The sequence below is a fragment of the Zootermopsis nevadensis genome, unplaced genomic scaffold (assembly GCF_977971745.1).
Source record: "Zootermopsis nevadensis isolate Lab colony 2312 unplaced genomic scaffold, Znev_1.0 Znev_ptg000017l, whole genome shotgun sequence".
Taxonomy (NCBI): Eukaryota; Metazoa; Arthropoda; class Insecta; order Blattodea; family Termopsidae; genus Zootermopsis; species Zootermopsis nevadensis.
In genome coordinates, this window is record NW_028259149.1 from 1,284,703 (window position 1) to 1,308,847 (window position 24,145).

Below are 24,145 nucleotides of genomic sequence, written 5' to 3' on the forward strand. Positions count from 1 at the left end.
TTATCGCTGACAGCAAACGGACGCTCATATCATTGTCCGCCTTTGTTCGGAAGACAGAAGCCACATAGCACGTTTCTCTCAATCTACTTTCCTGTACAATATATCAATCATGATGTGTGATGAACAATTTTCTTATGTTAATAACCTTCTGGAGTCTGTTGCAACAAGAGTGCCTAAAATTATATTACATAGAGTTGAAAATATATTTCCTTCTCTGAAGGAGACCTCCGTAAGTATAGAAACAAACATAACCAATAGTTATATAAAAAGGTCGCAAGTCGTTATGTTATAATGTGGTTGAAAAAGATTCCCGCCTTGTGTTTATTTTGTGATGGCTACCATGAGCATGACCGCTACACAGTTAACAGTGTGGAATTATCCTTTATAAACGAAAGAAGTTGTGTATTTATCTATGGGGATTGAATGTGAGATGCTACAGTAGGATTCCAGTAAATTTCTTGTTTCATCAACACAAGGTTACTGAATTTTTTGCCAGAGTTTCTTATTTTCTGGAAATTTTGATGTGAAAAAGATTTGCGAGATACAATTTTATCCTGAATATACTCAGTATTAGCTTGAGGGCACCCCATATTCTATTTCAGAATATTCTGTTGTAGATTCTCATCCAGTTTATACCTGCATTTAATGCATATCATCTCAAGGAATTCTGTTTAACTCATACTTTTACAGCAGAATTGTTATGAAATGAAGACAGAAAAGGATGTGGATGAACTAAGTGTAGAAGATTCTGTTGGCTTGAGAAATGACGAGGTTTACACACTATCAACTTTTCCAATAACAGAGGATGAATGGGAGGTAAGCCTCCTTTTAACCACATTATGTATGGTTCTTATCTGTTTGTTTGTATGTACAAATGTATCCATACATGCATGCTGTTTTATAAAAAGAACATTTCTGCAACACAATAATTATATATGTGTACTTTGGTTTTACAGAACTGTATGGATTCGGTGAAACATGAACCTCATTCCGACAGTGATATGTCTCATAATGGAATTGAGGTCATCGGAGTAAAAGCTGAAGACGTCTCAGATATAAAAATTGAGGAACATCCTGTTCCAATACTATCTGCAGTAATCAAGGATGAACAGGAGGTATGTCCATTAAAGTGTCAATTGTCCTCATGTGTGTGTCTTTCCATCCAAATGAAAATAGTGTCATCTGATGAATAAATTTTGAAATTGTATCTAAGTTATGAATGGCATCACAGACGATCTTCAGACATTTGTAGATCCTGATAATTATTCTACAGATAGATTCTGAGCACTGTGTGTGTTTTCGCAATATACTCAGTCTCTACCGCTTCCTTCTGAAGTAAGGATATGGTATGCTGAATTAACAGATTGTACTCTCAGTAAATCTTATTTAGGATAGATGTACATGTACCGTGTCTACAATTTATGAGGCTGCGGTCGTGCTTGCATTGCGTGGTCGGCCGGCGCTCTGTTGATGTGGGCGGGAGTTGTGCGTGTTCCTCTGGTGGGTGACCCGCGAATCAGTTACAGTGCCGCTAGTAACAGTGAACTACGAATATTTCTCGTCACTAAGACATGTTATTACATTAATTGTTCTTACCTTAAATCACGAAAGATGTTCTAAGTGACTTCCTTGTGCTTGCAAGCAAGCAAGCTTCACACCTCGTTAGCATGTTTCAAAATACTCGATGGAGCTCTTCTTGGGATATTGCCGAAATGAATTGTCAAATGTTTTCTTTAAGTGCTTCTGCAGTGTGTGGATAAATTGTAAACGTTGTGTTAATTTTATACATAGACCGTTCTTCCAAGAAATGACCGATGAAGAAAAGACTTAAAGTTTCTTCTAAATGTTTTGAACATGAAATTGGTGGAAATATGTTTTTATAAAAATTAAAACTTTTAAGAAGTGGTCATGTTAGTAGTTCAACTAAAGTTTGGATAGTGGTTTATTGGAACAGTCATTATTACTGTAGACTGTACATCACTTCATCTGAACAGATAATTTTATTTGTTTTCTGTTACTTATTAAGGCATCAAGATGTGCTGGAATTCTTATTGACAAATAGAGAAACCTAAAGATCAGGTTTATTTATTTAGGTTATTTTTTTGAATTTATATTCGCATTAGCAAATCATGGCTTCATATATCCCCACTTCTTGATACTTTGACTCTGATTGGTTAACTCTTGCTTGCCTGTTGCAGAAAGCCCAATCATTTTGCTATAGGTTTTCTAATAACAAGTCTGGCTGGATACAAAGAACTGGAGTATGTATGTTATGATATAGGATGAGAATCCAGGGATAGTTGGCATACGTGACTTTTCTTCTATTCTGTGCATTACAGATTATTTTTTGAACCTCTTAAGTACCATTCTGTCATTCAGGAGTCCATTTGATATGTGTCCGAGTTCAGGCCTGACCAGAAACCCAACTTTTTGTTACAATTATCAAGGAACTAAATGAACTAGTAATTTTACATCTTCCTGTGCCACTGCATCTAGAGTAATATATTTGCCAAGTTTGTGTGCTTACCTTTTAAAACAGTGACCTACCATTCAAGGATAGAACACATTATGCGATGGAAGACCATGGGTTGAATTCAGGGGCTCCAAAATATTTAATCTCTTGCTGTAAGTAGCCAACAAGTGATTGAACCAACAAATTTACATGTAGCTGTCCCACTGTGCAAAAAAATGTGTTTACTAAGGGATTCAGAGCCAACCTGGTACAGAGTAAGATCCAAGATAACTGAGTGACTTGGCATTTATTGTTTGAGTATGATGTTAAATTGGGGGCTGAAGTTTGAGGTCAGGTGCTCCAGATTATGTCACATACTTCAGTGAATTAACTGTTGTAAACTGCAATGTGGGCTTCAAATTCTTGCATGCCCTCCACTAACTTTGGGTGAGGTAATGGGATTTGGTAGAAAAACCTATCATGTTGCTTTCAAACTCATTCTTCTTCTTTTTTATGATAAGTTTATCATAATTCTCATCTCTTTTCTTCAGCAGAGTCCTCAGAAAGAACATGAAGTTAAGCATGGTGGGGGACATCCCAATTCCTGTGATGTATGCAGTAAAACATTCTCTTCTCCAAGTGGTCTAAAGAGACATCAACTCACACATAGTGGAAAGCTTCCATTTACCTGTGACGTGTGTAATAAGTCATTCACTCGGAAGAATTATCTGAAACAACATCAAGTCATACACAGTGGAGAGCGTCCTGTGACGTGTGTAATAAATCATTCACCCAGAAGAGTCTGCTGAAACAACATCAAGTCATACACAGTGGGGCGCGTCCATATGCCTGTGACATGTGTGATAAATCGTACACTCGGAAGAGTCAGCTGAAACAACATCAAGTCATACACAGTGGGGCGCGTCCATATACCTGTGACATGTGTGATAAATCATTCACCCAGAAGTGTAATCTGAAACAACATCAAGTCATACACAGTGGAGAGCATCCATTTCCCTGTGACATGTGTAATAAATCATTTACTCAGAAGAGTAATCTGAAACAACATCAAGTCATACACAGTGGAGAGCGTCCATTTACCTGTGACGTGTGTAATAAATCATTCACTTGGAAGATGTCTCTGAAGAGACACCTTTTATTACATGTGTGACAGATCATTCAGTCAGTGGAGTCATCTGAAGAGACATTAGAGCATATAACATGGATAGTGTCCGTGTTTCTGTGTGTGTGTGTGTGTGTGTGTGCGCTAAACAGAGTGATCACAAGGATCATTAATGTATGTATTGGTGTTTTTGCTATGATGTGTAATACGTCGTTTCATTGTCAGAGTACTCCGTGGAGACGTAATTAAATACACAGCATCCGTATCATGTGATTTCTGGTTTGAGTTTCTGAACAAATGTCATCTAATTCATAACTGATGTGTGTGTAAGAACATGTTCTGGAAGTGGTGTAACATTTTGCAAAAGAGGAAGTGTACTATGAAAAAGTGTTAGAAATGAACAGGTCTAAGTATTTCAGTAAAATTTGTCAACATTCACAGTCTAAGATCTGTGATAAATTTATTAAGAAGGATTTCCAATGAAGACTGGAAATAAGACATTAGTAATATTAATTGCTCTTTTTGTTCCTCCCCCATTCAACTTTGGTTTAAACCAGGGGTGGCCAACCCGCGGGCCGCATGTGGCCCGCCTTGAACATTTTTCCGGCCCGCAAGATTCATCACACTTTTACAAAATATATTTATTTTATAATGGCCAAAGTAGTGAAAACCAATGTATTAAAAAAATACATTATTTGTGCATCCGTATATTCAAAAATTGTCTGTCGAAATTATGAGAAAAAATTAACTTTGATTTTAAAATAATATTCTTGCGAATATATGACAGATATTGCCTGTTTTATTCATGAGTTTACAGTTATGAGTTCGGAGAATAATTAAACTATATTCTGCGAACTCATGATGCGCGTGCATCTTGGAACATCTAATATAACAGGTTCTATGTTTCACTCTTAAGTGCCCTCAGTGACGCAGTGACCATACCTAGATACGCACAGTTGATTGTTGATAGCAGAGCAGAGCAGACTCTCAGTTTCAAGTGAAAATTTGCTTTTTGGTTTCGTTTTGTGTGCTGTGACTGCAGGATAATTATTTTAATATGCCTGTACTTCAACAACATATTTAAAACAACAACAGCCAGGTAATAACTCCTATTAAATTAAAAATGACTTTTAATTTAACAATTAAAAATAGATATATTTAATATCTCTCTTATTTTCAGTATGACTGCAAAGAAAAGAAGAATAGTGGATGAAAATAGAAAGTATAGCGATGAATGGGAAGAAAAGTACTTCTTCATAGTTCAAAATACAAAATTATTATGTTTAATTTGCCGAGAGGTCGTTGCTGTATTTAAGGAATATAATGTTAAGAGGCATTACGAAACAAAACATAAGGATTATTTGAAGTTCGATAAAGAAGTGAAACAATCGAAGCGCAAGGAGTTTAAGTCGCAATAAAAGGCTCAACAAAAAATGTTTGGTGCAGCATTACAGCAACCTTCCAATATTGTTAAGGCAAGCTATTCTGTTTCATTTGTGATTGGAAAAAAAATGAAAACATTTTCGGATGGTGAATTTGTGAAAGAATGTTTGGAAGCTGTTGTGAAGGATATTTTGCCTGATAAAAGTAAACTGTTTTCGAACCTAAGCCTATCTCAGCAAACAGTGTGTCGTCGAATTAATGACATTTCAAATGAAATTATCTTAAAACTGCGCGACAGAATTCGAGATTTCAAATATTTTTCCTTGGCATTTGACGAAAGCACAGACATTTCAGACTCAGCTCAGCTTGTAGTGTTCCTTCTTGGAGTAAATGAATCATTTCAAGTAACTGAAGAAATGTTAAATTTGATAAGTTTAAAAGGTACAACAACAGGAAAAGATATTTTCCATGCTGTTGAAAACTGTTTATGCGAAAACAACTTGGATTTGGAAATACTTTCTGGAATATCAACTGATGGAGCACCTGCTATGATAGGTAAAGAAAAGGGAGCTATAAAATTACTAATCGATAAAATAGAATCCAACAACAAAACTAGCAATCGCTCCAAAAGAGAGGATTTAATTATAATCCACTGTTTGATTCATCAACAAAATTTATGTGCCCAAGTATTATCGATGGATCATGTTATGCAAGTAGTTATAAAAACAGTGAATTACATTCGATCACATGCACTTCCGCATCGACAATTTAAGGAGTTCCTGAAAGAATTAGATTCTGAATATGGTGACGTTGTATACTTCAGTCAAGTCAGATGGTTAAGTCGTGGAAGATGTTTACAGCGGTTTTATGAGTTACGAGAAGAAATTGACTTGTTTATGAATGACAAGCAAAGACCTGTACCAGAATTAAGAAATGATGAGTGGTTATTGGATTTATGCTTTTTAGTGGATATTGTCGAAAAACTTAATCAATTAAATATATCATTGCAAGGAAAAGATAACCTTATAATCGATACATTTAATCACATCAAAGCATTTCAGAAGAAATTGTTGTTATTTGAATCGCAATTGAAAAGTAATAACGCTCACCACTTTCCATTGTTGAAAGAATCTAAGAAATCAAAATGTAACAATTACATCAAATATGCAAAAGAAATAAGAAAACTTACAGCTGCTTTTGAAAGCCGATTCAGTAATTTAGAGTTAGACAAATACAACAAAATTTTTGAAATATATTCATCTCCCTTTCATGTTAAAATCGAGTCGGCCCCAGAATATCTCCAAATGGAACTGGTTGACTTACAGTGCAATATTGAATTAAAACACATTTTTGAAACATCAGAATCAAAAATAGATTTTTATAACACTTACGTCACAAAAGAGAAATTTTCCAATCTGGCACAAAAAGTTGTTAGCGCTTTTGGTTCAACTTACACCTGCGAATCGTTTTTTTCGAAAATGAAATTGACCAAACACAAAACACGCTCAAACATAACGGACGCTAACCTGCAACACCAATTTCGATGTGCAAATACCCAAATTGAGATCGATTTGCAAAAGCTAAGTGAAAGAGTGGAGAAACAAATATCGCACTAGTAAAATAAATATTTTTTAATGATTTCATTATTTTTATTTCATTCATATTTATATATTTTCTATATTTAATTTTTAGTGCTATATATTTCTTTACAATGTACGCTTAGTATCATTATTATTATATTATCTATGTTTACATGTAAGAATAATAGTAAACACAATAATAATAACTCATTATGTTTCAATTTTTCACTCCAAAAAAATGTCTATAGTGTATCTAAATCTAATATGGGGATATATAATTTTATATGTGGCCCGCAGAGTTATGATGCATTTCCAAAGTGGCCCGAAAGATCATTTGGGTTGGCCACCCCTGATGTAAACAATTCTCTCTCTGGTGATAGGTATGTTCTGGGTTGTTGCACCGTGTAGTCAGGTAGAAGTTTACTGACGTTTCAGAGTTCCTTGCATCGCCCTGATGATGAAGGCAGCAAGGACCTCTGAAACGCCAGTAGACTTCTACCAGATGACATGATACAACAAACCAGAAGACAGCAATCTTCAGACTCACTGCTGTGAAAACTTCAAATCCTACTTAATTATCTCTTTGGCATCATCAGTGAATCCATTTCTAGTAAAGCACACAACTAAATACGGTTGGTAATCTAAGTGTTGTTCAATCTACAGTAGAAACACATACTTGAGGTAAAATCTAATGTTCACCACTATAATCTCAACTGCCAAAAATTTTTACATGCATAACTCATTGCCCTTATCACGATTATTCCATATATTTCTAACAAACTGTACGACTTTTATGCAATTATTATCTTAAAATTTTAACAAGTTTTTAAAACCCTCAGAACTTTTATGACTGCCACATTTCCAATTTGTGTAAACTTGGATATTATTATTATTTTTACTGGTTAGATTCATCTCTGTCACTATCTTGATATCCAGTTATTATCTGCTGAGAAGTGACATTTTATATTAACATTGTGTATGCCCCTGAATATTGGCCCTGGTGGCCCAAAACACATTGGTTGAATAAGCCTTCAATATACTTAATTACATTAGATCAAGCATGTCAAACTTGCGGGCCACATGCGGCCCACAACGAATTTTTTTGCTGCCAAGCCAATGTAACGGTATGTAAGAAACGTTTTAATAAAAATTTCGTAACTTAATTTTTACAATATCCTGTTATACATAATTATTAATAACGAACTACAACGTTCACCAATGACTGATTACTATAATCGTGTTGCATCCATTTCCCCCCACTAATACTAGCAGCAAATATTTTAGCAGCCGATTATATACCTACTACCACGTGCCAGTGCCACGTTATTAGTCTTGTACTGACTTGAGAGAAGAGATGCCAAGTGTCAGGAAGAAAACATTAATTTTATCGTTCTTGTTCTTTTTTTATATACTATACTTTTTGAAATAAACCTACGTTTCTATGAAAATTGGAGTTTTTGTTTTTTTGCGGCCCACATAAACTTAAACCTTGTTTATTTGGCCCGTGTTAGCTTTTGAATTTGACATGCTTGCATTAGATGGTTTTAAGTGACACTGTTTCTAATATAGCTGCATGGCATCCAATATGAAAGTATGTTTGGATAATAACACACAATAACATTAAAAATTCGGCATGAAAGATGGAACCTGTAAAAAAAATGTGATGTGGATGTTGGTAGCGAAATAAACACTAGAACAATATCTTATTGAGGCTCAAGTACAAAGCCACATGTATCAATATGCACCAATGAAAAATAATGACATAAGCAATGCCCAAATATGAACTAGTCTTTGATTATATACAATTATTTAGCAAACCACTAATAAATATGCATAATGTATACACCTAAAATGATCCTGGGCTACCAGTACCAATAATGGAAAATTACAAATTATACCCACGCTATAATATAGGAACTTACAAAAATGTCTTTGAAAGTCATGCCTGTAGAATCTAATCCCATAACTGTCATGAACACAAGGCTGCTTTCCAAAGACTTGTTTTCTTACAGATCTCAAAATCGTTTAGATGAATGGCTAGTCTGCAGTATGACAGTAAATGTGATTAACTAACTGCTTCCTTACTGAAAATCTTTTCCCACAAATTTCACATTCAAAACGCTTTTCATCACCGTGTGTGAATAGATGTGCAACAAGATTTCCCCGTGATGAAAAACCTTTCCCACAATGTGCACACATGAACGGTGTTTCTCCAGTGTGTCTACGTTTATGTATAACGAGATTTCCAGGCACAGAGAAACCCTTCTTGCAAATGGTACACCTGAATGGTTTCTCCCCAGTGTGTGCACGTCGATGTGAAGTTAGATGTCCACTGACAGAGAAACTTCTGTCACAAACCTCACATCTAAATGGTTTCTCACCAGTATGAGTGCGCTTGTGTTTTACAAGACTTGAATTCTCTGAGAAACCCTTTCCACAAATGTCACATGTATAAGGTTTTTCACCCGTGTGAGTGCGTCGATGTGAAACAAGATGTCCCCTCAAAGAGAAACCCTTTCCACAAATCTCGCACTCGTAAGATTTCTCACCAGTGTGGGTGCGTTGATGTCTTGAAAGATTGCCGTTCAAGGAGAATTCTTTCCCACAAATATTGCACTTGAAAGGTTTTTCACCAGTATGAATACGTCGATGTTTGAACAGGTTTCCTCTCAAAGAGAATCCCTTCCCACAAATCTCACAGTTGAAATGTTTGTCACCACAATGCACAATTTTATATTTATCACAACTTCCGGAGAATGTTTTCTTAGAAATTTCACAGTCGTAACGTTTTCCACCAAAGTGTGTGCGTAGGTGAGAAACAAGATATCCATTCCTTGCAAATCCTGCCTCACAAAACTCACATTTGAAAAGCCTATCAACAGAATGTATGCACTGATGATTGACAAAATAACTACTGTCAGGGAATCCTTTTGCACAAACATTACATTTTAAAGGCCACTTAACAGTATGATGATTTTCTGAATTCACCGATGAACTGACTCTGCCTCCAACGGAGTATGCTTCAGCACTGTAACCATATCACTTCTACATCATTAATGTGCTCTCAAGAAACTGAATTCCAGTTATATTATGGAACTACAAGAAATGCACTTAATGGACAAAAAAACAAATTTCAACTTAAGGATGATGCAAAGAAATGCAAAACAAAAAAATTAAAATATTCTTCTCAATGGAATAGGAGTGGAAGCATTATAGTCTTGAAGATGGCAGTCGTCTGGGTTGTTGCGTAATGTAGTTGGTAGTATAGTGTGTCACCCTGATGAAGGCATGAAACACCTCTAAAATGTTGGCAAACTCCTACCAGCTTACATTGTACAATAACCTAGATGGCTAGCCACTTTTTACTTGCTGAAAACATCAAAGCTCTCATAACAATCTTATCGGGACGTAAAAATGTGGTAGCTTCAACGTTTCAATTGATTTCTCAGAACTTTCAATATGAATGAAACGATGGAAGATCATGCCAGGAATGATAGTATGGGGCCACATTTTTAACCTTTTAATGCTCAGTGCTAATTACATATACCATCAGCTATAAAAAAAATAAAGCTATCCTGCCACGTTCCATGTAGGCACTCGTGGGGAGAGGTATATAGGTCTTGCTCATTCTTAACCTTGGCACTAGATGAATGTAAGTGGTCAGCATCATGCCCTGGCTGCGCTTTACCCCAGGGAAAGAACCACCAGGACCCATTTGACAGGCAGCTGGGTGGCACCTGATATGGTCTGGATGCAGGGGCTAGAAGAAAATTCTCTGCCCCTGTTAGGGCATCAGCTATAATAATCAATAACTCTGCATACAGCATGCAGAGTGCAAGGTTTCATGCATTTCTGAGTAAACAATTATTTTCTTAATCATTTTTAACCAACTGAGCTTCTAATGTAGAAGCAATGTGTTTTGGTAGGGACTAAATTTTTAAGTAATATTTAGATAAGCTATAACTTCAGAGGGTTGAAGTGAATATTAAAAATTACTAATAATCAAGCACCGAAACATTTAAGACAGGATGGAGACTAAGTAGGTCACTGAAAGTGGCAAATGGGGAATGAATAACGATCCCTACAGTTTGTTACACTCCACAAACTACAATACATGTTACCCTCCTTCCTACAGTTCAAAACATTTTTACCCTCAGAGATTTTTTTAAAAAAAGGCAATTGTTTCAAGTCAATGCCTCTTTAAAAATATAGCTACTGAAGAATGTGTTCACTGCAGGTGAAACATGGTAACATGTGCTACAGATGCATTAAACCCCTCAGTCCAAGAATGTAGAACTTGGTGGAGCACAAAATCTGTGTACCCAGTTTCAATTTAAATACTATACAAATGACAATATAAACATGTGAATTCTTTCTGGATGACAAAATCATTTATCGACACTTGTAAATCTGGTCCAGTACATGATTATGATTAGCCCTCAAAAGGATGACCTCCTTTTGAGGAATGACCATACAATACATTATGACAAATTGTATTTCAAAAGGTTTCTGTGGTGTATATTTTCAAACTGCGCACATTTTCAGAGAATCTAACCCACAAACACTTAATCACAATACCACTCAGTCTACAACTCTGTCGTACATGCAACATTTCATGAAGTCTAGCACCTTTTATCTGTATTTTGCACGCACTCGTGCTTCTCAAAAGAAATATAAGTGACGTTAACAATGTATGTACAAGTATAAAAGCCATGAAGAAAGAAAATAATAATACCTTCTTTATTTAAAGGATATACACACATACTTGATAAGAGTCCATGACATTATTCATGAATTTCACTGTCTGAAAACTCCTCAGGAACATATTCTTCGTGAATATGGAGATGTGTCATTCACACGTCTATTGACACATTAGAGTATGACAGGTGAAGGAAGATTACAGGGGACAAATAACGCAAACTGCATTACATTTCCACATCTATATAGCAGTACTCTAAGATAGGAACGTGACTACTTCATTTTACCGAGACACACATAGAACTTCCATTACAACTTGTGACCATTATTGGCCACATGTGACGGTAGCCCCTGCTGCCTCCATCATCATTACCTCTGATATATTGGTAGACTTCTGTCAGACTACATGATGCTACAACCCAGAAGACAGCCACCTTTGTACTCACTGCCATGAGAACCTCAAATCCTAATTCATGAATACTTTACTGCCTCAAAATTTAAGATAATGAGTAAAGTATCCTTTGATGTCCTGTCAAAATATAGAAACTAATTTTTATTTTCATCAGCGCAGATGCATCAGTTAGTTCTCTTGAATAATTCACATGCTGCCAATTGGCAATACTGCTCTTTTGAAATGTCACTGGTAGCAACAACGTTGTAGCAGTGATATTTTTGTCTTCTACTGCAATGTGCATTGAGACTTGACAACAGTGACTGGTATTATTTCCAAATTATGGTGCTGTCACATCACAGAATGATGAAAGGACTGATCATTCTAAATAATGACAAAATATGATCAGCTGATCTGTATGATGGACACCCAGTTGTTCCAACTGTGGATATTAGAATCAGACCATAAGACAGAGAATAAAACAAAATTTACACACAAGCTATCAATAGCGTGATTCCTTGTTTAAAATCAGTCAAAAATATTATACATAAAATGTCCTGTGATGTTTAGTTTTCATGGTGTTTAGAATCAGGCCATAACAAAAATGTTGGTTAAGCTTAATGCATTACATCTGTCATGCAAATTTCATAGATGTCAATGTTTTTATTCTCATAAATGCACTGCAGCAAATTATCGGCAGAATGCAGATGGGACTTGTGGAGGACTGCTTTCGAGGAAAGGACCCTACTTAAAGGCTATAAGATATCTGCAATTTCTGATCCTTTAAAATAAGTTACATTTCAAACTAGGCTTTATTTTATTTTTTTGAGAAAGCAATGAGCAGCAACATTCGAGTTATTTTCAGATTTCAAAAGTGAAATGACTTCTGCTGAATGTTTTGGGCACTGCTTTTCAACATTGATGGAACTGTGCACCAGGATTTAATCCCACAGCAATAAACAAATGAATCAACATTTGAGGCATTCCAAATAGCAGTGATTAACTTATAAGTTTCAAGAAAAAGTTTTCTGTTTGTGAATATACAAATAATATAAACATTAATATTGAATTGAATCACTTCTCTGACTACTGAGATATATCAGGCTCATTATTTTTGAAAAAAATATATTAACCCAAGTGAATTTAGGACATTTTTCCTTACAGTCCATTATTACTAAACAGAGTTAACTTAGGTCACGAAGAAAATGTATCAAACTCTAGATTTCAGTAAACAATGAACTGCTTGTGTACTTATACACAGCTATGCTAGATCACACATGAATATGACTTTTCGGCTTCTGCAGCAAATGTCACAGGTTTTCACACTAACTGCAGTGTCACATGCGTGCTATGGATGGGACAGTTACTTTTTACAAATAATGGATAGTGACCAGAGATAACTTGGGGTAAGAACAAATTTATTATATAAACATTTTTTTCAGTACAATTAAATATTTTTCATCAAAACTTGTATCAATACTTTAATTTCTGTGGGCGTATTCTAACGTGAAATAAAAAAATTAGATTTTTTGGGTCATATTTTAAGAAAAAATCAGGAACAGACCATGTTGCTCATCATGAACACCCTCTATCACATTCACACATCAAAGATTATGCCAAAGCCCTTCTACCTAGAATGCCTGAATTCTACACAATGTCTGCAGTAAGCTGTGAGGCAAATAACATCCTGAATTATGGAGCCACAAAAATGTCTTTATCCAGTCAGCTTTGTCTGAATACGAATTTATGGCCAGAAGCTGCCTAACTGTTTGCCCTGACCCATTGCGGATAGCCCAGAGTGTACTTTTTGTGCTTCCAAAAACTCCAAGGAAAGATGTGATGACATCAACAAAATTAATTTTAAAAAAAGCGAATTGCAGGGTTCAAAACACAGGACTTCCATAGATATTTCCAACATGGATAGAGTCGCAGTATTAGGTCACAAGAGCACTAATTTGTAAAAGAGAGAACAGAATCACAGGTCAATAAGGTAACGATACTAATGATAAGTCCAAGTATTTTTTATCAGTGTCTGTATATCTGATATCTACAAACACTTAGTCCTTCCTCTAATCCAGGGGTGGCCAACCCAAATGATCTTTCGGGCCACTTTGGAAATGCATCATAACTCCGCGGGCCACATATAAAATTATATATCCCCATATTAGATTTAGATACACTATAGACATTTTTTTGGAGTGAAAAATTGAAACATAATGAGTTATTATTATTGTGTTTACCATTATTCTTACATGTAAACATAGATAATATAATAATAATGATACTAAGCGTACATTGTAAAGAAATATATAGCACTAACTCATGAATAAAACAGGCAATATCTGTCATATATTCGCAAGAATATTATTTTAAAATCAAAGTTAATTTTTTCTCATAATTTCGACAGATAATTTTTGAATATATGGATGCACAAATAATGTATTTTTTTAATACATTGGTTTTCACTACTTTGGCCATTATAAAATAAATATACTTTGTAAAAATGTGATGAATCTCGCGGGCCGGAAAAATGTTCAAGGCGGGCCACATGCGGCCCGCGGGTTGGCCACCCCTGCTCTAATCTATGGCCTAGCCATTTTGACAAGATGATGAGCTATCACCAAGAAATATGATACAAAATACTGTATTAACACACTCACCCCTGTGGAATCGGATCATGCTCCTCTATTGTTACCTCATCCTTACACTCTTCTTTGATTGCAGTATCACCGCAGAGCTCTTCCTACAATCAAGCACAAATAAGTTATAGTATTTGTGTGTATGCAGATAAGTGGATGTCCTCTACACCAGAAACAATGGTTCTACCACCATGACTCAATATATAATAATGTTTGTGAAAATAGACTATAGTTAACTGGTTATAAGAAATTTGTCATAACCCTTCCACTCTGATGTTTGTAGGAAAGTGATACAAACTTCAAATATCTCTTGGGACTCTCAGCATATTTTCATAATAGTTTTCGTTGTGCTAAATAAAATTTGTCTTTTATTGCTAAGACCTCTAAAATGGAAATCAACGTACAGATTGTAGGATTTGAGGTTTCCATGACAGTGAGTCAGAAGATTGCTGTCTTCTGGGTTCTTTCGCCATGTAGTCTGGTAGATGTTTACTAATGTTTCAGAGGTCCTTGCTGCCTCCATGATCAGGGTGATGATGGAGGCAGCAAGGACCTCTGAAATGTCAGTAAACATCAACCAGACTACATGGTGAAACAACCCAGAGAACAGCAATCTTTAAGCATCTGAGTTGTTTGCATTTTTTACTGTGCCAATTATCTTTTTATTTGTTCAAAAAATTCCAAATGCAGTTGCAAGTTTACAGATGAACTGCAAAGGAAATCCTTTTCTAAATAAACAAAATGGAACGACATCAGTCCTTATACTGTGACAGTGATGAAACCTGTTATTGAGTTGAAAAGTTTTAAGTGACCATCAAGACAATTTGATATTTTATAAAAGTCTTAATTATTGTAATTTTCCACTTATATTAAATACATGGAGCGTAATAATGATATGTACAAAAAGAAAGAGCATGGATGGCACTAAACTTGTCACATGCTGTAATGTGTCCCACCTTCCTCTTCATATAAGAATGGCAGTGTTGTGGTTTGTAACACTAAAAATATGGCAACCCTATCAACATTGAAATATTGTCTTTGTATGATTGGCAACACTGTTGAAACCTGGTCATACTGTGAGTGTGGCTCAATTGTAAGTCCATTTTTGCCAAGCATGTGGAGTGTGATGGTTGCTATAGTACATGTTCACACCAAGGATGAGCAACGTTAATGACTAGTCTTATAGCAATTTCCACAACAATTAACCTACAGTTTCCAAGAATCACTAATTGAGCATGCTTCACATTTTGCTCATTTGTGGATGTGAATGGGCATCCCTACCTGTCAGCATCAACAACAACGGTTTGGCTGATATATGATTTGAAGCTTTCTCTGTGACATTTTTATCATTTTTAATTTAGTGTTCTGTCTGACGACAGGTCCAGGTCCATATGAACAGGATCCTTCCATCCTTTTCTCGGACTGGGACCTGTTCATATACGTTCTTGGCAGATGATCCAGAAGTGGTTTGCCATTGCCTTCTTCTGTGTGTGAATGGAGTAATTGTTGGGATGCCACGAAGGAAAACTCCGTGTTGCCTAGACCACGGCCTTGCCCAACACAAGTTATAAATTCGGGCAGCGCCGGGAATCGAACCCGAGACCCCAGGATTACAAGGCCAGCGTGATCAGCCATGTCAGATGGTTAAACAATGAAACCAGCATTTCAGGGACCATATCTGTCCCCATCACATGAACCTTGATGATGGGTGATTGGCCAGGAAAATTTTATTGAATGGTTTGGCTGCTTTCAAACATTTCAGTCCTCTCATCCACACTTCACTGTGGCAAACAGTTTTGTCCAGACTTGGCAGCGAACTGTTGATGGATTTCTGTACCTACATTCCTTCAGACACCAAAAAACATAAAGTTGCTTGTACTTGGTGTACACGTCTAGAGCAGCAGTCATCTTCATACCATTCTCACTTGTCACAAATGGACAATTGAACCACACTTGCAGCACGTCACCACATGACATTCAGCTACAGCATGACAAGGCCTCCACATTCTTGAGACTCATATAATGAAAATATTCCAATTGCCACTGCTGTTTCTGAATCTCCTTCATATATACACATCATAGGTCAAAATACTTGCACTAATATATACAATAGTTTCAAAAATACTTAATGGCTCACATAATTTTTCTAAAAAGCAGTGTTACAAAAAATAAAAATGTAGAGCTTCCAAAAGAACCACCTCTATAATGGTGACACCATCCTTCACTCACTGTTTCATAAACAAAAGATGAAATTTAAAAGAAAATTGTAAAACAATGGCTGATCAGCACTACATTATAGTACCAAAATAGTTTTGTGTGTTCTCATAACACAATTCATGCATGTTACATCAGTGTTCTGCAAATGTTTTCACCTGCAACATACCCTAATTTGTTAAAAAGACACAAAATGGTACACCATCAAATATCACCTCACAAAAAGGGGATACATCACCATACGTATGTATTCACACATAAATCCTTGCAGGTACATGAAAACAAAACGTAACACATGTTGAATAAAACTACTGATAACGAACCTGTGTGTGAGTGTATATTACAAACGCCAATTCTAAAAGATGAGATATTGCCTTTTTCAAATTATAAAGTTGGAATATACAATAACATATAAGAATGCAACACACCTGTAACCTTGTGGTGGTAAACTGGTTGCAGAACACTGCTACACTTATATTTAAAACTCTGGATCCTCCAGGGAACAACAGTGAATGATTTAATTTAGTAACTCCACGTTGAGAGGTTACTTTCTCCTATCAATACATCATAGTGACAGTCCTAATATTTCTTTATTTTGTGGCTTCTGAAGTGAAATACAAACCATAAATCTAACATTTTTAATAGCAATATCAGAAATGTTTTAAATGGAAAGTCATTTGCTGTGATTTACATGATATAACAGCTCAAACTGATATAAAAGGACACTTTTTATTTTTCTGGAAATAGATACAGACATTAGATACACATTCATAATGGCTGACAAATAATTCTAAACTCAAACGCAGAGGGCGAATGAAAGAGAATATTAACCGTAACTTACTGTTACTTCGGCCTTCACTGCAACAAATTCAATATGATCAAGAAGCGGTTTGTTGTCAACCAGCTTACCCTCTGAATCTGCATTAACGGAGTCAGAGTCAGTGTTTGAATCATCCATTACTTTCACTTTATTCAAACTGTGCTGTAAAAAAAATTCACAACATATTCTCTAAAACTGTTACTCAGCCTTAATTGTTATACTGTCCTAACACACTCCATATTAATCTTTAGTGTGTGCATCCTGTTATCATATAGCTAAAATAACATTTTGATATAAATAATATCCATCTGTACAGCTTTACAGCTTTCATTTTAATGTCTTTTTTACAATATTACTACAAGTTGTGGTCTAACCTAAATCATCTTCACGGTGGCATGTAAGGTTTTTATTGAACTGTGTGAAGTTCATCATCTATTAATATTTAAATTACAGGAAGACATAGCTCAGTCAGTATAGTGACTGGCTACCAACTGGATGACCAGGGTTCGATCCCTGATGGAGGTGGAGGATTTTTCTTCTAGCCTCTGTATACAGACCGGCTCTGGGGCCCCTTGCAGCCTCCTTTCCAGTGGGTACCAAGGTCCCTTCTCGAGGATTAAGTACGGCTGGGGTATGACTCTGACCACTCACCCCTATCTAGTGTCGACATCAAGAATGAGTACAAGCTATACCCCCTCTCCTCCAAGTGTCTACATGGTGCATAGTGGAACAACTTTACTTTTTTTATTATAAAAAAAACATGTACACTAGATCTGTGTTTAAAACTTGAAACTTTGGAGCTTTTTTAATAACTAAAAATAGTTTTTATTATATTTTCTTATCTAAGAGTAAGAGTTAGTCAGAATAAAGGTCAATTTTATATTAAAACAAAATAGGAGATTTCCGCAGTTTCAAAGTACAGGACCAACCTGTTTCCAACCTATGTATAAACTTTCTGTGGCTCCTAGTTCAGTACTGCAATGCTGATTATAGTTAACTGGAATGAATTCCACAGAATGACATGTAAAGATTAATTAATTAGATTACTGACCGGTCCACATGAAAGTATCACAATGCAGAAGTTTAATGAAATTTGTGATTCTGACTTGCCTACAACTGCTTTAATTCCAAAAACTTCATATTGGTATATATATATATATATATATATATAATGTGAGGATCATAAAATACGAGCATGAAGAACAACTCACCTCAGTTTCCCAATCCAAATTAGGGAATGCAGAATACTCTTCTTGTTTCACATGAACCAGTTTGTTACTGCTTAATGAAGACACTGGCAACGTCTTATACAAATCAGGTTCAACTTTGATTGCATTCATGTTGTGCTGTAAGAATATATAACAAATAGATTTTTAATTTTTTCATGGAAATCATCTCCGGGTGTTTCAAATATGTTCACGGCACAGGAATTCTTTCAAAACACACAGACATATTCACATTCAAATATTACTTAGTAATTCAGACTCTGTGCAAACACTAGCATGTGGAATAAAATTATTTCTTATTAAAATGTCTTATGTCATGTTCATTTTCAAGTAGTCAACTATGTAAGTAAAGTTCCCTGAGCATTTAAGCATCACATTCGACTCGCTCACAACTCGTAACTGTTCTTAAATTAGAATTAAATATGGCGATCTGATTCGTGCCCCCAAAATCACCCCATAACTTCAGGAACGCACCTGAGAGCCATACTCAAATTCCATTGGTCAGTCGCAGTGAGGCGATGGTTGTAATGCAATCGTCATTCCACATCTGGAAAGGCTTATGTATACATTGTGTAACAACTTACACGATTGCGCAATCTATGTTTATTTTACGTTCCCTCTAGATGGAAAGTCAAGAAGAGAGATGTTCAAGCGACCGAGTGTGGCCACTTTCTTCCAATTTAATACATTTAACAATGCTAAAATTAATAAAATCGATCAAATTTGGATGAAGTAAGGCATACCAAATACCATCTAATCCAGTGCTTCCCAAACCTGGGTATATTACCCAAAAATGGGTAAAAGTGGTTTTTCTTTGGGTAACGACACACACATTTCTGTGTGACCTGACTGAAATCCCCGATAGTGTTAACGGTTTTGCAGAGCAAATGATGGAACTTAGGTCAAGCAGTCAGTGCAAAATGTTATTTCAAGAAAAAAGGGACCATTTGGAGTCTTTCTGGTTAACAATTAACGATGAATATCCTGCGGTAGCTGGGGAGGCCGTGATGCAAATTATTGCAGTTTCCGAGCACCTACATGTGTGAAGTAGGATTTTCCACTCTTGCCTTCATAAAGAGCACGAAACAAAACTGTTTGCTGAACCCCCAAAACGATTTGAGATGTGCTCTGTCTCCAATTCCTCCCAATGTTTCGGAACTAGTAAATAATATGGAGCTGTGGCATTTTACTCATTAGCTGGGACCTGGGTGATGAAATATTCATGGTGAATAATTACCAAACTTTTTGTGGCTGCTAAAATGTTTAGAGATGTTTAAAATAAAGACATTGCATCAAACACATTGTTTTCTTCCTATTTTTACCGATCTCTCTTCACTTGTCATATATGTTTTCTGTGCAGTTAGTGTTTTACCTACATTGTGTTTTACCTACATTTCTGATAAGCGGTTTTGGGTAATGAAGGAAAAAGTTTGGGAAGCAGTGATCTAATCACACCTCCTTCGTTTATATAAACCAGATTAACATGCCAAAGCCTGGTTTACCCCTCATCTCAAGGTTCAGCCCGTTCGGGGATCGAACTACGAACTTGGACTGGCACAGTATGTAGGACTGAGGACAACTGACTGAACAAAACAGGCAGCAATGGTACAGCCACGAGACTCAAATTGTTCGCTTCCATCTGCAATGCGAGACGAGGTATTTCCACAAGTGAGACATAAATTCTACATATTACATTATTACTCACACAACATTGAAATTCACAGGCACAGACAACGCAACCACGGCTCACCGTAGACCAACAACAGAAACCTCAACTTAGGCCAGTGGACATAAAGTTAAGTAACTCAACTTAGATAATACACCAACTCTTGTGCAACTAACGTCCAGTGTGGTATTACTTAAAGTATAGTTTTATAAAGTGTTACCTTTTATGCTTCATAACAAACCATCGTCTTATGAATTGTATGATTTAATATGAATTAGCACACTCCTTTCTGACAGGCCATTTAAACAGCGCCACAGTGTCAGCTTAGATGATATTTAAATCTTGAAGGGTTAACATATTAGCCATGGAGGACATTTAAAAGGACACTAAAACCTTGAATGCCAAAACTGCATTTTCTCTCTTATGTTACAACAAATTCTATAATAATAAATATGTATTTCTCTATTTAAGTTAATTTACCATTGGCTAAAATTTGTTTGGAGTATTCTTGATTTATGTACATAAATAAACATCACGTTAAAAACAACTGTTACATGTTTGTATTTATTATTAATGCTATTAAAATGAAGTCATTATGAAGCACCACGAAGCATAAAAACATCTTAAAATATAGAAAGGAATCTCATCTGTGAACTTGAGGATTCAACCAATATGATATACTAGGCTTCATGGACAGAGTATCTCTGTAACGGTGACAAAACTTCAAATAACTTGACACAATACGCACGGAAGGAAGCAAGGAAAGATTATACGACTCACTTTGACTTCAATCTTAATTTTGACAAACGAAACTGGATCAAGACATTGTTTATCAGCAACCAAGTAATCTTCTTGAACTCTGGTCATTGAACCTATGTCACTGTCTATATTAGCAGTTACTTTTGCGAAGTCCACTTCAAGCTGTGGAAAAAGAACACTCAGCTAAGCTCGTGACAATGTCTCACAGACTGCCTTTCTGCACATTGTCAGAACAAACACACTGCATATCATCTAATACTTTACTTACTAGGATTACTTTACTTCTTTCAGTGTTTCCCAGCCCCACGTTCTGTGCTAAAACTGATAGTGAACCACGTACACAAAGCGTTCACTAACAAACCACAACAGAGAACAAACAAATCTGATGATCTTAATTGTGTAGGGTCAGGGCCAGAATGAAGAAGCGGCAACTTATATCGCAACTCACCTCAGTTTCCTGTTTCATATCAATGAGCTGATCATTGCCCTCTGAAGACGAAGCCAATGTTTCACCACCTGAAGCAGGTTCATGTTTCATCATATCCATGCTGTGCTGTAAAAATATAAAGTAAAGTAAAGCTGTGCCACTATATGCGCTTCAGGGGAGAGATGGCACAGTTCCTACTCATTCCTAACCTCGGCACTAGATGGAGGTGAGTGGTCAGCGTCGTGCCCCAACCACACTTTACCACCAGGAAAGGACCACGGAACCCATTGGATAGGATACTAGGTGAGACCCAGAGCCGGTCTGGACGCAGAGGCTAGAGGAAAAATCCTCTGCCCCGTCGAGGATCAAACCCTGGTCGTCCAGTCCGTAGTCATTTTCAAACATAAGAAAAGATTATAGACAAAAGCCTGCCACAACACATTTATAGACTTGCATATAATGTGCTAAGCCTTGCCACAGAGGTATTTGAATACAATCAGTTTCTCTTCTAAGAGGTAAGCTTGAAAATATCAAACTCCTATCTCCTGGGCACAAATGGTATCTAAACACTTGTTAGTCCAGTGTGGAACTAGCAGCTGATGGTGGTAGGAGTATGTGATGAGTGGCAGCTTGGAATAGCATTCTCATGAAATTCTCCAGCACAGAGTCTATACATTAAAATGCCAAATCCTGAAATGCCACCAACTAAGAGAAACTCTCCAAATCAGCACACCTGATGATCCAGCTTGGGTGGTGAGAACAGATTGGATAATAGGTTGGGAAGTAAAGATCTATTGGGTGAAGATCATTACTGAGAAATCCGGGAGAACTGACCATTCAGATGGAATGTTAGGGTACGTACAAGACAGAGCCTAGATGGTCACTGGTAGACTGGATGGTCGCCTAGCATGAAGAATGGAACAGTGTATTTTAAATATGAGTGAACAAGACGAGGCCTGGCCGGTCGCTTGCCAGCTCGGAAGTCAGGCATGCGCAAAGTATGATTTCTATTCCATGTGGGTAATGAATTTGTATGTCAGTTACGGGTGCCGTGCAAAATGGATGTGGAAAAGTTTATTTGCGTTTTATTATGCAGTTTACAAATAAGCAGTTCAATAAATATAGACATACATTCTGAAAGCATCTCTGATAATCTTGGCACTTCGAGTATTTCGGCCCGTATGCACCTACAAAAAAGAATCTTTTGTAATTAGCATTGCAGAATGAACGTTAGTACAAAATAAACGTAATTATACGTCAGTCAATCTCTTATGATAAACATATATATTTCTGCACATTGGCACAAAAACTATTTCAGGATACCTCAATGTAAGCACAAGTCGCTCTTCCTGCACGATGGGATTTCCATGACAGTTTTTCCATTTCTTCTGAATCTTTTCTCTTGTCACACTCAAAATATAATCAAACATTTCAATTTCCATTCTTAAATACTTGAAAAATTGACTTGGATAATTTCTTAACTTTTTATAGAGATGGTGATATTCTCCAAAATTATTTGTCGACATTGACTGGAAGCATTTGATACTCCCGCAGAGATAATTCTTGTTGCAACAAGAACCATTTAGAAGCACAGCTATCCAGTAATTCCTCATCGTCACTGCCACTACTTGAATACATAGTTTTTACAGGCACGTCTAGTACTCAACTACCAGTCTCGGAAATGAGTCAGCAGGAACAAGAGTCACTGTGCATGCCTTCAGCTTCTGCTATGCTACCTTCCCAGCTACCAACGACCTGCTAGGCTCCGTCTTGTAAGTACCCTTAGGCTTGGACTCCAGAATGAAAGTACCAAGGTACAAGAGTTTCCTAATCCTAGGAACAAGTACATATTAATACTCAGCACATACATCAGAAACCAATCAGCCCCTGTCCTTGGTAACGAATAATCCCCACACTATATTCCTGTAGTTGAAATCTTAATAATTTATTATGATACATCTCAAGTAACTGCAAATAGATGCACCAAACTTTTGCCTAAAGTTTATTCTTCCTTGATAAAATTTCACAGTATGTACTGAACCTCTAAGAAAGTAATAACACTCTATTATTCATCAACAATTATATGCAACACTCTGTTATAGCTCCTGCAGTAAGTTGTTACATACCCTATTCAAAGGCTGCCCACAACTTTAAATCAGAAACATGTAAAACTCAAATATAAACTTGTGCTAATTTTGAAGGAAATTCCCTTGAAAATTATCGATAAAAGTGAAGTTCTCACGGCGGTGAGTACGAAAATAGCTGTCTTCTGTGTTGCTGCACCGCCAAGTCTGTTTGAAGATAACCGACGTTTCGAAGGTGTTTGCTGCTTCCATCTCATCGCCCTGACTATAACGGCAGCAAGCACTTTTGAAACGTCGGTAGACGACCAGGCAAAAAGCCGCTACAATCCAGAAAACAGCCAACTGCATTATGTACTTCTACAATTACTGAATTTCCACATACCGATTAGCACTGGCAGTAATATTTCCAAGACCTCTATCAATAACAGAATACGAACACAAAAAACATCTGTACTTTTCATTTATACAAGATACTGAATTATTTTCACAACATTTAATATTGACAACATTCATGCTTTCGTTCCACCTGTACTGTCTAATATATTACAGGGACTAAACTTTACAACACGAACAGCAGTGACATGTTTGTAATCGCTAACATTTAAAAAGAAATCTAATTATATTTCACATCAGGTTTGGCAATCCTGGCTTTGCGCCTTCCGGTCATTTTTAAATTAGTACAT

The 24,145-nt window shown here is 36.3% G+C and overlaps 3 protein-coding genes across 9 annotated transcripts; 1 reads left to right on the forward strand and 2 right to left on the reverse strand.

Moving 5' to 3' along the window:
- On the forward strand, window positions 1-3,406 carry LOC147873599 (uncharacterized). 4 transcript variants are annotated; one of them, XM_087350844.1, is made up of 4 exons: window positions 1-229; window positions 691-816; window positions 957-1,115; window positions 3,004-3,406. In XM_087350844.1, the coding sequence occupies exons 1-4, from the start codon at window positions 110-112 to the stop codon at window positions 3,259-3,261; spliced, it is 663 nt and encodes a 220-aa protein (XP_087206970.1). In that variant the 5' UTR covers window positions 1-109; the 3' UTR covers window positions 3,262-3,406. The 4 variants fall into 4 exon arrangements, with proteins under 4 accessions (XP_087206970.1, XP_087206972.1, XP_087206971.1 ...); XM_087350846.1 differs by having other exon boundaries at window positions 3,007-3,406; XM_087350845.1 differs by having other exon boundaries at window positions 694-816.
- Window positions 3,041-24,094, reverse strand: LOC110840379 (uncharacterized). Of its 4 annotated transcripts, none has more exons than XM_087350843.1 (8): window positions 23,845-24,090; window positions 22,510-22,565; window positions 21,400-21,504; window positions 20,973-21,113; window positions 18,512-18,646; window positions 17,322-17,462; window positions 14,288-14,370; window positions 3,041-3,180 (listed from the first exon to the last, which is right to left on the reverse strand). In XM_087350843.1, the coding sequence occupies exons 1-8, from the start codon at window positions 23,921-23,923 to the stop codon at window positions 3,177-3,179; spliced, it is 744 nt and encodes a 247-aa protein (XP_087206969.1). In that variant the 5' UTR covers window positions 23,924-24,090; the 3' UTR covers window positions 3,041-3,176. The 4 variants fall into 4 exon arrangements, with proteins under 4 accessions (XP_087206969.1, XP_021941061.1, XP_021941059.1 ...); XM_022085369.2 differs by lacking the exon at window positions 3,041-3,180 and adding an exon at window positions 10,044-10,298 and having other exon boundaries at window positions 23,845-24,094; XM_022085367.2 differs by lacking the exon at window positions 3,041-3,180 and adding an exon at window positions 10,044-10,319 and having other exon boundaries at window positions 23,845-24,094.
- LOC147873600 (uncharacterized) lies at window positions 7,658-9,577 on the reverse strand (the record flags this gene model as incomplete). Its single annotated transcript, XM_087351002.1, has 1 exon — window positions 7,658-9,577. A coding segment is annotated over one exon (1,002 nt), but the record flags the coding sequence as incomplete, so codon positions are not given.
- Window positions 24,095-24,145: the final 51 nt, after the last annotated feature.

Coding starts and splice junctions, on each gene's coding strand:
- LOC147873599 (XM_087350844.1), top strand. CDS start 110: ATGATGTGTGATGAACAATTTTCTTATGTTAATAACCTTCTGGAGTCT. Junction 817..956: donor TAACAGAGGATGAATGGGAG/GTAAGCCTCCTT, acceptor TTGGTTTTACAG/AACTGTATGGATTCGGTGAA. Junction 1,116..3,003: donor TAATCAAGGATGAACAGGAG/GTATGTCCATTA, acceptor TCTTTTCTTCAG/CAGAGTCCTCAGAAAGAACA.
- LOC110840379 (XM_022085367.2), bottom strand. CDS start 23,923: ATGAAAAGTACAGATGTTTTTTGTGTTCGTATTCTGTTATTGATAGAG. Junction 22,566..23,844: donor ATTACTGCCAGTGCTAATCG/GTATGTGGAAAT, acceptor TCTTTTTTGTAG/GTGCATACGGGCCGAAATAC. Junction 17,463..18,511: donor ATTTGGATTGGGAAACTGAG/GTGAGTTGTTCT, acceptor TTTTTTTTACAG/CACAGTTTGAATAAAGTGAA.